The sequence below is a fragment of the Ornithorhynchus anatinus genome, chromosome 18 (assembly GCF_004115215.2).
Source record: "Ornithorhynchus anatinus isolate Pmale09 chromosome 18, mOrnAna1.pri.v4, whole genome shotgun sequence".
NCBI classification, from domain to species: Eukaryota; Metazoa; Chordata; class Mammalia; order Monotremata; family Ornithorhynchidae; genus Ornithorhynchus; species Ornithorhynchus anatinus.
Window position 1 is genome coordinate 15,241,395 of NC_041745.1, and position 12,940 is coordinate 15,254,334.

Genomic DNA, 12,940 nt, shown 5'->3' on the forward strand with positions numbered 1-12,940 from the left:
CTCGGGAGAGCACGGTGCTATCAACAGGGGTATTCCCTGCCCACAACGAGCTTACCCCGCCTGTCCCACATGCGGCTCCCGGTCTCGATCCCCGTTTTACCGATGAGGTAACCGAGGCACAGAGAAGTGAAGTGACTTCCTCTGGGTGTCACACGGCAGACGTGAGGCGGAGCTGAGATTAGAACCCGGGACCTTCTGACTCGCGCTTTCCACCGGGCCGCGCTGCTTCTCCCGGCGTTTCGAAAGGTCGGAGAACGAAACGGTGTGGCGACAACGTGTCCCGGCCCACCTTTCCTGAGTTTCTTGCGGGTATGGCTTCGGTTCTGTGGTCTCATTTTCCCGCGGGCCCTCAACGATATTTATCCCGGCTCGCTCTCCCGGGTCCTTTGGGACGCTCTCCGTCGGAGAGAAGCTCTCCGAGCTCGCCCTCTTAAACCTCAGCTCGTGGCGGGCGGGGAACGTGTCCGTTTATTGCCACACCGTCCTCCCCCAGGCGCTTAGGACGGTGCCCTGCAGCCAGCAGACGCTCAGTAGATACGACCGAACAGTGAGGTTATCGGGGCAAGGCCGTGAACGTGCACGGGAAAGCCCCCAGATGGAACCCGATCCCTAAATCGTAAGTAACACCGCACTTTCGGTTCCGTCGTTCAGCGCGTGCGAAAAGGGGTCCGTCGCGCCGGAGTGGCTGGAGCGAGGTGTGTGGAGGCGGGGGGGGTACGTCCAGGAGGGCTTCCCGGCGGCGGCGGGGAGCCATTCATTCATTCGGTCGCATATAGCGAGCGCCTACGGTGTGCAGAGCGCCGTGCCTGGGAGCGCCGGGGAGAGTACAGTGTTGCAACAGACGGGCACACGTGACCGAGTCGTTGGAGAGGGCGGGATTGTGGTTCGGGGGCAGAGAAGGAGAGAAGGGTAGGGGGGCATTTTCTGGGCCCGAGGGGGCCCACGGCATCCTCGGCTTCGGGAAGCATCATGGCGCCACGGAGAGAGCCCGGGCCCGGGAGTCTGAAGGTCACGGGTTCTAATCCCGGCCCCGCCACCTGTCCGCCGTGCGGCCCCGACGAGTCGCTTGGGTTCTCTGGGCCTCAGGTGCCTCATCTGTAAAACGGGGATCGAGAGCGTGAGCCCCACGTGGGACAGGGACCGGGTCCAACCCAGTTGGCTCGTATCCACCCCGGCGCTCAGTACGGCGTCCGGCGCATAGTGAGCGCTTAGCAAGTGCCCCGATTATCAGTATCAGCTATCGGTGGCTGGGACTCTGAGCTCGCCACGGGCGGGGAATGTGTCCCTTTATTGTCGAATCGTCCTCTCCCCAGCGCTCAGTGCAGCGAACGAATGCTCGGGGTATTTTCCCGCTCCTCTGAGGGTCATCGCGGGAAGGCTCTGTGGAGGAGGGTTTCCCGAGGTGGAGGCGGGAGGATGGGGAGACGGGTTGGCGGTCGGGAAGAAGGAGATTAGTTCCCTCGCTCCATTCCCGACCGTCGAGCCTTCTCACACTACATTCCTCCGGTCTGGAACGGAAAGAAGCCAATCGACCGCCTCCGAGAAACCTCTGGAGCCCGGCCGCATCTGAAGCATCCCAACTCCCGGTGTTGCCGGTACGGCCGGATTCCCCGCCCCGGCTCTTGCCGGGAACTTGCCTCTCCCGTTGCCGGGACCCTCCGGGACGACGAAAGCCGCGTGTTTGAGGGTACCGTCCCCCCCCGGGGATGGAATCCCGGGATTCGCCAAGGGCGCTGGGAAAGCCGGCTCGGATTTGCGGCCGGCAGGCGCCGCCGAGGAGGGACCCGTGAGGGTCTGGGGGAGGTGCAGGATAACTCCTCCACCCCCGGCGTCCCGTTCGAAGATTTCCGGAAGGCCCGTCTCCTCCGAGAAGCCTTCCCCGACTAAGCCCCCCCCCCTTCCTCTCCTCCCACTCCCTTCCGCGTCGCCCGGACTCGCTCCCTTTATCCGTCCCTCCCCACCCCCAGCCCACGGCGCTCCTGTCCAGATCTGTCATGTATTTACATTAACGCCCGTCTCCCCCCCTCTACGCCGTAAGGGATCGTGTCCGTTCGCTGTCATATTGTACTCTCCCAAGCGGTCGGTACAGTGCTGTGCACACGGTAAGCACTCAGTAGTCACGATCGAACGAATGGATGAATGAGTCTGGACCCCCGCTCCCCCCCCCCCCCCAGGGTCCCAGGGTCACGTTGATTTGCTCGTGTCCCCCTCCACCACTTGGTACAGCGCCTAGCACAGAGTGAGCGCTTGACAAGAAGGCGTGAACCCGTGCCTCTGGGCTTCGGCCCGGCGGGCCGGCCTCCCGAGCCGGAAGGTCACGGGTTCTAATCCCGGCTGCGCCACTCGTCTGCCGTGTGGCCCCGGGCAGGTCACTTCACTTCCCCGGGCCCCTCAGCGACCTCCTCTGTAAAGCGGGGATCGAGCCCGCGGGCCCCACGCGGGACGGGGACCGCGTCCAACCCGATCCGCCGGCACCCACCCCAGTACAGTGCCCGGCACAGGGTAAGCGCTTAACGGTTGCCACGATAACGAGAAGACGTGAACCGTGCCTCCGGGCTCTGGGCCGGCCAGTCTCCAGTCTCTCGTTCCGGGCTTTCGGCCTGTGAGTTGGGCTCTTCCTCCGGGAGTTAAGTTGGTGGCTCTGAGGGCTTAGGGGGCTGTCTCGCTCTTTCCTCCCGGCTGTCGCAGCCCGATTGTCCTTGGTTTTAATTTAACAGTCGGTAGTAAAGCGGGGAAGCAGAAGAAAGCTGCCCCAGGCAGCACGTTGCCATAAAAAGACCTCCACCTGGAAGCAATTGTTTCGCCAGGCCTTTGGGGACGGATGTCTCCCTCCCCCTTCTGCCAGGGCCAACCTCACCAGCGAGGCTTCCCGCCCCCTCCTCCCCGCTGCAGCCTCCACTCCTTGAGGTGCGCTCTCTAGGCCTGATCCTAACGATGACGATAACGGTATCTCTCAAGCGCCCGGTCCGCGACGGGCTCCGTACCGAGCGCCGGGGCGGATCGGGATGGACGCGGTCCCCGTCCCCCGCGGGGCCCGCGGTCTCGGGCCCCGATTTTACGGGCGAGGGAACCGAGGCCCGGTGAAGCGACTTGGCCGAGGTCACGCAGCGGACGGGCGGCGGGAGCCGGGGTTTAAGATCCCCGACGGTCCGGGTCCCGGGTCCGGGGTTCGTTCGGTACGCCGTGCAGGCCCCTCCACGTGGGGAGGGCGGAGGGAGAGCCGGAGCCGGCGTCCGGGCCCGCTCGTCTCCGATTTCCTCCTCTCCCTCTCCCCCCCCCCCCCCCCCCGCCATCCCCTTTTGGGCCTCCGGCACCTCCGTTGGTCCGTTCGTTCATTCGGTCGGATTCACTGAGCGCTTCCTGTGTGCAGAGCACTGTACTGAGCGCTTGGGAGAGGACAGTTGAACAATAAACGGACACGTTCCCTGCCCACAGCAAGCCGACGGTCTAGAGCGGGGGAGACAGACGTGAATAGAAATCAGTAAATGATGGATGTGGACACGAGTGGTGCGGGGCTGGGCCGGCGGGTGGACGAAGGGAGCAGGTCAGGGTGATGCAGGAGGGAGTGGGAGGAGAGGAGAAGGGGGTGCGTAGTCAGGGAAGGCCTCGGGGAGGAGATGGGCCCTCCCTCGGCAAGGCTTTGGAGGGGGGGAAGAGTAGTCATCCAGAAGGCTCCAGAAGATTGTACCGAGGGGTTGGCTGTAAATCCTCGAGACGCGGCCGCTGACCCGGCCTCTCCCTGTCTAGAATTTAACCTTCGCCTGGGGCAGGGGTCGCGCCTGTCAACCCCCGTTGTGTTATAATAATAATCATTCCGACCCTGGCTCCGCCGCACGTGTGCCGCGTGACCTTGGGCAAGTCACCTCCCTATGCCTGTTACCTCGTGTGTGAAAAATGGGGATTCAGCGCGCGAGCCCGATGTGGGACGGGGACCGTGTCCAGTCGAATCATTCTGTACTGCGTGCTTGGCACACAGTAAACGCTCTAACAGGTACCATAACGATGATGACGACGATAACGATCGTTATCGTCGTCAGGTCGGGAGGCCCCGATCGATGGAGCGGGGCCCGGTTCGTTCCCTCAGTCGTATTTATTGAGTGCCGGCTGTGGGCCGAGCACCGTGCTGAGCGCTTGAGAGAGTACAGTACGAGTATAACACAACAGTCATCGCCTGGGATTCCGTTACCGCTCCGAGACCAGAAACCGGGGCCCCTCCCCAGCTGCTAAGCCTCACGACCGCCCCGAAAGCTACAAAAATGAAATAAATCTTCGGGCGCCTCTGCGGGGCAGGGGGGATCGGCTGCTCCGGCGTTCCGGGATTGTCGTGGCGGGAGCCGCGGCAGACGACGACACCGATCTGGAATTTCCTTGCTTTTCCGGGTCGATGTCCTCGTCGCCCGTTGCCGAGAAGCACGGCGGTGTAGTGAGAAGCGGCGTGGCGGGGTGGAGAGAGCCCGGGCTCGGGAGTCAGAAGGACGTGGATTCTATTCCCGGCTCCGCCGCTTGTCTGCCGGGTGACCTCGGGCAAGTCACTTCACTTCTCTGGGCCTCGGTGACCTCCTCTGTCAAATGGGGATTAAGACCGGGAGCCCCGTGGAGGGCAGAGCCTGTGTCCAACCCAGTTCCGTTGATAGAGGAGAAGCAGCGTGGCTCAGCGGAAGGAGCCCGGGCTCGGGAGTCGGAGGTCGTGGGTTCTAATCCCGGCTCCGCCACTTGTCAGCCGGGGGACCCGGGGCCAGTCACTTCGCTTCTCGGGGCCTAAGCGACCGTGGGGGTCGCGACCGTGAGCCCCACGTGGGATGACCTGCTTACCTTTTGTCTACCCCAGCGCTCGGCGCGTAGTGAGCACTTGACAGATCCCACTGGTATTACGATATTCCCCCACCCCAGCGCCTGGGACATAGTAAGCGCTCAGGAGATACCCCAATCACAGCAGTCTGTCAGATGGTTTTTGACGAGGTGGTCGTTCCCGCCTTCCCGCGGCTCCTCACTGGATCCCTCCACCTCCAGCCCTGGGAGGAATCCCGGTGCCGGGGTCCGTTCCCCCCCCCCCCCGCACCCGCCCTTGGTCGCGGTGGGTTCACGGCTGGCCGGACCCCCTGCCTGCAAGGGACCCTGCTAGGGGCTTGGGAGATATACCCCAGGAAGCTTCTGGAACGTCCCTGACTGAGCCCTCCTTCCTTCATTCATCCCCGCCTCCCAGCCCCGCGCCGTCTGATGTCCGTGTCTCTCATTTATTCGATTTCCATTAATGTCCGTCGCCCACCTCGAGACCGTAAGCTCGTCACGGGCGGGGAATGGGCCTATTTTTGGATTGCGCTCCCCCCGAGTGCTTAGTGTTCTTCCCCTTGATTCTATTCATTGCCACTGCTCTCGTCCGTCCGTCCCCCCCATTAGACCGTAAGCCCGTCAGAGGGCAGGGACCGTCTCTATCTGTTACCGATTTGTCCATTCCAGGCGCTTAGTCCAGTGCTCTGCACATAGTAAGCGCTCAGTAAATACTATCGAATGAATGAATGAATGAATGGTAATCATAATGACGGTGGTATTTGCGAAGCGCTTATTTTGTGCCCGTCACCGTGGTGAGCGCTGAGGTGGATACAAGCAAATCGAGCCGGACCCAGGCCCCGTCCCGCGTGGGGCTCCCGGTCTCAATCCCCATTTTACAGATGAGGTCACTGAGGCCCAGAGAAGCGACGTGACTTGCCCTCGGCCACACAGCAGACGAGTGGCGGAGCCGGGATCGGAACCCGTGATCCTCCGACCCCCGGGCCCGCGCTCCATCCGCTACGCCGTGCGGCTTCTCACGGTGCTCCGCGTACAGCAGGCGCTCGGTAAATGCGATCGGGTGGACAAGCGAACGCCGGCGTCTCCGGGGTTCGCGAGGAAAGACCCTTGGAGAGATACGAGTCGGACCGTCCCCGTCCGGTGGAGAGCGGGGGCCGGGGGCCCCGCGGGAGCCGGGTTTCTATTTTTGAATTTTCGGCCACGCGCCTCGCGGTCCTTGGACCCTCCAGAGGTGCCGGGTGTCGAGAGGCCGTCCGGTGTGCAGCCGGACAGATAAGAGGAGACTTTAAACTCCGCCTGACCTTCAGCGGGGTCTGTTTCGACATTGTGCGGTAGATCTATTTTTCCATTTTATTTTTAACTCGCGGAATAAACAGAAATGCTAATGATGCTTTTATGGAGCTTAATGAGAAGAAAATGTTGGAGGACCAGAACCACGACAGAAGTTTAAAAATATATGTCTGAAAAAAACCAAAAGTCCGGGCTGGATCCCGGTCTCGTTCCGGGGACTAATCGAAACCAAAAAGGGGCAGTTCCAGTTCCTTTGTTTCTTGGAAGCCTCGAGGTCCCAGACACGTATCCCCTCCCCTGCCCCCCCGCCGCGCCCCCCGGGGTAGCGTGCCACCCCGGGTTTTGGAAGGGGTCAGCCTTTGAAGCAGGTTGGAGGAGGAGGAGCCGGCCGGGATTCCTGTGGCCGGCCCAGCGTGCTCGGGTGACAGCGGAAGGCTCCGAGGGCTCCGTTCCCCGGCCGGCCTGAGATCCGAACGGCTTTCAGGGGCCCCCGGGGCCCGTCCGGCCTCGGGTGGCGCACCCCCGCCCTCCCCATCCTCCTCCCCGACCTCCCCGAGGCTTGGGGAGTCGGAGATTCTTCACCCGGAAGACCCCGGAGAGGAAAGTTCACCTCCACGGGCCCCGGTGGGGGTCCGAGTGGGCTTCCGTTGGCCGTCTCCGGTGACCAGGCTCACCGGAGACGCCCTCCCTCCTCACAGCCGGCAGACGACGACTCTCCGCCTCGCTTTCAAAGCCTTACCGGAGGCCCGTCTCCTCCAGGAGGCCTTCCCTGCCTAAGCCCTCCTTTCCGTCTCTCCCTCTCCCTTCTGCGTCTCCCTTTATTCGTCCCCCCTCCCGACCCCACGGTAATTGTGAATCTACCTGTGATTAATTCACTTCTATCAACGCCTGCTTCCCCCCCGGATTGTAAGCTCGTGGCAGGCGGGGAACACGTCCGGGGATTGTTACGTCGTGCTCTCCCGAGTGCCGAGTACGGTGCTCCGCCCACAGCGCGCCGCTCGGTAAATACGATCGAACGAACGGATGAGTGTCACGGACCGGTCTCGGGGGGGTGACGTGAGGGCTGGGGATCTCGCATCTTTCCATTCAGCCCACGTATCCCGTCCGTCACCAGATTCCGTACGTATCTGTGATTGATTATTTAATATCCGCGTCTGCCTCCCCCCTCCAGACCGTAAGCTCGTTGTGGTCGGGGAACGCGGCTTCCGATCCACTGTACTCTCCCAAGTGCCGAGTACCGTCCGCACGGTAAGCGCTCAGGAGATACCGTGGATCGATTGATCTTTACCTTCACAGTAGCGCTGAAACCGGCTTCTTCTGTCCATCCGACTGCCGCGGTGATCGAAACGCGTAGATCCCACCTTGACTCCGCCTCGGCCTCCTCGCTGACCCCCCCCGCCCCCTGGCTCTCCCCGCTCCAGGGCGTACTTCACTCCGCCGCCCGGAACGTTCTTCTAAAAAAAAAATAAAACTCCTTCGGTCCCCATCTCCTCAAGAACCTCCAGTAGTTGCCCGTCCACCTCCGGGTCAGACAGGAACTCCTCACCACCGTTAGCGTAAAAACACCAAATCAGATCTTCCCCTCTTACTTTACCTCCCTGATTTCCTACTCCAATACAGTGGGATTCGAACTCATGAGCCCTGACTCCAAAGCCCGTGCTCTTTCCACTGAGCCACGCTGCTTCTCACGTAAGCACCGTCTTATGTGCTTAAGCACATAAGCTACATAAGAAGTAGCACCGTCGGTTAATCGAGGGCCGGTTTTGCGTGGGGTACAGGCCCGGGAGTGAGAAGGACCCGGGTTCCGATCCCGGCTCTGCCACGTGTCTGCTGTGTGACCTCGGACGTGTCACTCAACCCTCCTGTGCCTCGGTCACCCGGTCCGTAAAAGGAGGATAAGAGCGCGAGCCCCACGTGGGATAGGGGCCGTGTCCAACCTGCTCAGCTCGTATCCTCCCCGGTCCTTAGAACGGCTCTTGCCACACTGTAAGCGCCTAACCGGTGACGTGATTATTATTGATCTGATTTCGCTGCTCAGAAGGAGTTCGCTCGGTCGGGGAAGGCCTCCCGGGTCGCGGTGGCCTCGGGCGAGGCGTTGGGTGTTCTGATCCCCCCGCCGGCGGTGGGCCTTCCGCTTCCCCAGCTCGCTCAAGTACGTTTCTCGCCGACTCGGGATGAAAGCGTCTCACCCGGCCCACCGGGGCCAGCTTTTCCCGGGGAGGGCTGGGACCCCCCCCAATAATAACGATGACAGTTACGGTCCTCGTAAACGGCTGACCATCCGCCGGGCACCGTTCTGAGCGCTGGGGTAGATCCGAGGTTGGACGCGGTCCCCGCCCCGCACGGGGCTCACGCTCTTAATCCCCATTTTCCGGATGAGGTAACGGCCACCCGGAGGAGTGGCGTGACCTGCCCAAGGTCACACAAGAGACGTGGGGTGGAGCCGGGATTAGGAGCCGGGTCTTTCCGACTCCCGGGCCCGGGCTGCGTCCACTAGGCCGCGCTGCCGGCCCTAAGGGCCAGGCCTCTGGGGGGTGGGGCGAGCGGAATGGGATCCGGGCCCGGTTTAAGAGCCAACGGGGCAAGATCCAAATCCGGGTCCCTCCGGCCCCACTCGGAGCCCTTGGGTCACGCGGAGCCCTAAAGAGGCCGAGGGTCCGTCCTGAACCGGCTTCGGGGGAGACGGGGGCTTCCCCCCGTAGCTGGGAACCGAGGCAAGCCCGGGGGGGGGGGGGGCGGGGGGCCGGCGGCTCTCTCACCCCCACGCGCCCGATTCGTGAATTAACTGTGGTATTCGCTAAGCGCCTCCAGCGTGCCCCGCACTCTGCTAAGCCCCGGGGTGGATGCAGGCAGCCCGGGTTGGACACGGTCCCCGTCCCCCGCGGGGCTCACCGTCTCAGGCCCCGTTTTCCAGATGAGGTCGCTGAGGCCCGGGGAAGTGAGGTGACTCGCCCGAGGTCACAGGCCGGAGAAGTGGCGGGTTCGGAACCCACGACCCCAGGCCGGCCCTCGCTCGGGCCGTCGCTTCCGCCGTACTGAGAACCGGCGGCTTGACCTCGGTTCTGAGCAAGCGACCCGATTCCCTCTTGAGCAGGGACTGTGTCTGTCAACTGTGGAATACCGCACTCCCCCGAGTGCTTAGTACAGTGCTCCGCGCGGTAGGTGCTCAGTAGATACCGTCGGCGCTGGCGATGGCGATTAAAGCGCGGAGGGAGATGGTGTTTCCCTAGGCCTCGTCATTTGTCTTTAGGACGGTCGGGGAGGGCCGAAGGAGGGGTGCGGCCCAGGGGATAGAGCACGCGCCTGGGAGTCGGAGGACCCGGGTTTTTCTCCCGTCTGCTGTGCCACCTTGGGCAAGCCCCTCGACCTGTCTGGGCCTCGGTCACCTCCTCCGTAAAATCGGGATGAAGACCGCGAGCCCCATTTAGGACCGGGACCGACCCGGTTCCCCCGCCTCCGCCCCGGGGCTCAGAAGAGCGTCCGGGACGTAGTAAGCGCTTAGCAGACCCCGGGAAAGAAAAGATTTTTGCGTGCGTCGGTCGCGCTTCCTCACGTGCATCCCGTCGGTGGCATTTTACGGAGCGCCCGAAGGGTGCGGGGCACTGCCCCGGACGCTCGGGGGGAGCGCCCCGCAGCCCCCGACAGCCCCATCCCCCGGGCCCGAGGAGGAGCGAGGGCGGCCTCGCCGGGGAAGCGGGCCGGGTCCGTCCGGGGCGCGGACGGTTCCCGCGGCTCGGGGCGCCGGCGAGCACTAGATGGCAGTCTGGCTCTAGCTTGGCCCGTCTGCCCGGCGACCCAACCGTTGTGCCCCCGCACCCGGCCCCGGGTCCGAGCCCCCGGCCCCTCTCCGGCCCGGGAGTCGGGAGGACCCGGCCTCCGGTTCCGTCAGCCGGGCGGCCCCGGGCCGGTGACCCCGACCCCCCTGGGCCTCGGGGACCTCGCCCGGGAAATAAACGCCGGCGTCGGTTAAGCCCCCGCTGCGTGCCGAGCACTGCTCTGAGCGCCGGGGGGAGATGCGGGCTCATCGGGTTGTCCCGCGTGGGGCTCACCGTCTTCGCCCCCGTTTTCCAGATGAGGGAACTGAGGCACTTGCCCAGAGTCACGCAGCTGACGGGCGGCGGGGCCGGCGTCCCAACCCGTGACCTCCGACTCCTGAGCCCGGGCTCTTTCCACCGAGCCACGTGGGGGGCAGGAGACTTTGTCCGACCTGATTAACTCCTATCCGCCCCCGTGCTTAGAACGGCGCTGGGCACGTAGTTAGCACTTGACTATTGAGTACCGTTGTTATTGTTATTGTTGTTGTTGTTGTTGTTGTCGTCATTCTCTGGCCACCTGGCTCCGGAACGGACGCCCGTTGGCGGAGATGGGGGATTCGATCGTTCCTCGGTATCTATCGAGCGCTTACTGTGTGCGGAGCACTGCGCCGAGCACTTAGGAGGGTACACTGTAGTGTTCGCTTCGGAGGGGTCGCCGCGAGGGGGGAGAAGCCGACTTCTGGGGATGCCGGGAGCCCCTCCCCCACGGTGGCCACGGCGTCCAGTTCGAGCGCTTAACAGATACCGCAGTTATTATCATCGTTATAGAAAATACATCTGGAACCGACCACCCGATCGAGAGCCCTTCTTAACCGTCACGTCACCCACAAGTCCTCCCTCCTCCTTCCTCTTCCTCCACTCGGCCCCCTTTCCCCTCTTGTCCTCCCCCTTCCAAGGCGGCAGTTGGCGGGTGCCCGTCCCCCCCACTTCACTTCTCTGGGCCTCGGTCTCCTCGCCTGTAAGATGGGGATTCGGTACGCGTTCTCCTTCCCCCCCGTTCTCCCTCCCCCTCGGACTGTGAGCCCCGAGAAGGACGGGGACGGTGCCTGATCTGCCGGGCCTCTTTATTGTAGTACTGTACGCTCCCGAGCGCTCAGTACAGTGCCCTGCACCCGGTAAGCGCTCAATAAATACGACCGAATGAGTGGTATCCACCCCCGCCGTCACCGTGGTGCTCGCCCTATAGGAAGAGGTCGTGGGTTCTAATTCCGCCTCCGCCACTTGTCGGCTGTGTGACTTTGGGCAAGTCATTTCGCTTCCCTGGGCCTCGGTGACCTCATCTGTAAAATGGGGAGCAAGACTGTGAGCCCCACGTGGGACAAGCCGATTACCTTCTGTCCCCCCCCCCCCCCCCCGCCAGCGCTTAGAACAGTGCCTGGCACATAGTAAGCGCTTAACAAATGCCGTCATCGTTATTATTATTATCATTATTACTAAGTGCTTAACGAGCCAGTACGGGCACTTCCGCAGGCTGAGCGCCCCAAATCCTTTCAGGTCTCCTTACGGGGCTCCATTCCTCCTCCTCCTCTATTCCTCCTCCCTCCTCCCAATGAGCCACTTGAAAGACGCTACCGGGGACCTGCGTCCCGCCGTCCGAAACGCCTCCCGACGCATCTGTTTGTTTCGGAGCCAAAAAGCCGCTTCTCGTTTCCCGCTGATGGGAGCCACCGGGCTGCCTGATGGGAAAACACTGTGTTTGGGAGCCTTTTTTTAAAAAAAAAAGAAAAAGAAAAAGGGATTTGTTAAGTGCTTACTGGTTGCCAAGCACTGTGCTGAGTGCTGGGGTTAGATACGAGCCAATCAGTTAGGACACGGTCCAGGTCCCCCCTTGGACCTCACGATCCTAAGCCCCATTTTACAGATGAGGTGACGCAGACCGTGAGCCCCGTGTGGGACGGAGACAGTGTCCGACCCAATTTGCTTTTATCCCCCCCCCCCCCCAACTCCGCCTCTTGCCCCAGTGCTTGGTTACAGTGCCCGGCACATAGTAAGCGCTTAACAGATATCATAATTGTTACGATCAGTATGAGGCAGAGTTGTTTGTTAAGCAGTTTGCCCACGACAGAAGGCGTGTCGGAGCCAGGATCGGAACCCAGGTCTTCGTGACTTCCGGGACCGTGCGCACTCCTGGGCAGCAAGAGAAGTCAGAAGGCCATGGGTTCTAATCCCGGCTCTGCCACCTGTCTGCTGTGGGACCTTGGGCAGGTCACTTCACTTCCCCGGGCTTGGATCTGTACCCCTTAAGGACTTGGTAGTCACCCCCCCCCCCCACCAGCCCCGTGGCACTTAAGTACCTCCGTACCTACGGAACTCCGCCCTTTGCCCTCTGAATGACCTTGGGCAAATCGCTTCACTTCTCTGGGCCTCGGTTCTCCCCTCTGTAAAACGGGGATCGCGACTGTGCACCCCACGTGGGACGGGGACCGTGTCCATCCCGACTCGCTTGTATCCACCCAGCGTCCGGTACAGTCCCCGGCACGTAGCTTAACAGATAATTACTATTGTCATCATTAACCCCGAGGCCAACTTGTCTTCCGAAGGTCCGTGTACGACGGCGAAGAGCACGGCCGGTTCATGGAGAAACTGGACTCCCGCATCCGCAACCACGACCGGGAGATCGAGAAGATGTGCAACTTCCACTACCAGGGCTTCGTGGACTCCATCACCGAGCTCCTGAAAGTCAGAGGAGAAGCCCAGAAGCTCAAGGTAGGAGGCGTCGGGGGCGGGCGGGGGGACTGGCGGGGGAGACGGCATTCCTCCCGCCGGGAGAGGAGGAGGAGGAGGAGGAGGAGGAAGGGCAGCGCCAGATTTTTGGCGAGTGCGAGAGCGAGGATTGGCAGGCCCCCGTGAAGGCAAAAAAACCCACAAAACTCAGGCATCCGAGGATCTGGGCAGCGCTTCTCGCCGAAATCGGATTTGGACCACTGCAGGGTCGAGGAGCAGCGGGCGAACCAGCTTCTCTCAACTGGAGGCTCACTGCTCGCCTGGAGCCAGGAAGCGATTTCCTTTCGAATCCTATTGACTCCGGGTGACCCTGGAAAAGTCAC

General features: G+C 62.4%; 1 protein-coding gene across 2 annotated transcripts in view; it reads left to right on the forward strand.

Annotated features, from left to right (window-relative positions):
• EXOC6B (exocyst complex component 6B) overlaps positions 1–12,940 on the forward strand; it is a 370,191-nt gene that overhangs the window by 39,146 nt on the left and 318,105 nt on the right. For both annotated transcript variants that reach the window (XM_029083071.2, XM_029083072.2), the window contains exon 2: positions 12,434–12,599. In XM_029083071.2, the coding sequence (XP_028938904.1) occupies positions 12,434–12,599 (166 nt within the window). The remainder of the gene's footprint in view (positions 1–12,433; positions 12,600–12,940) is intronic.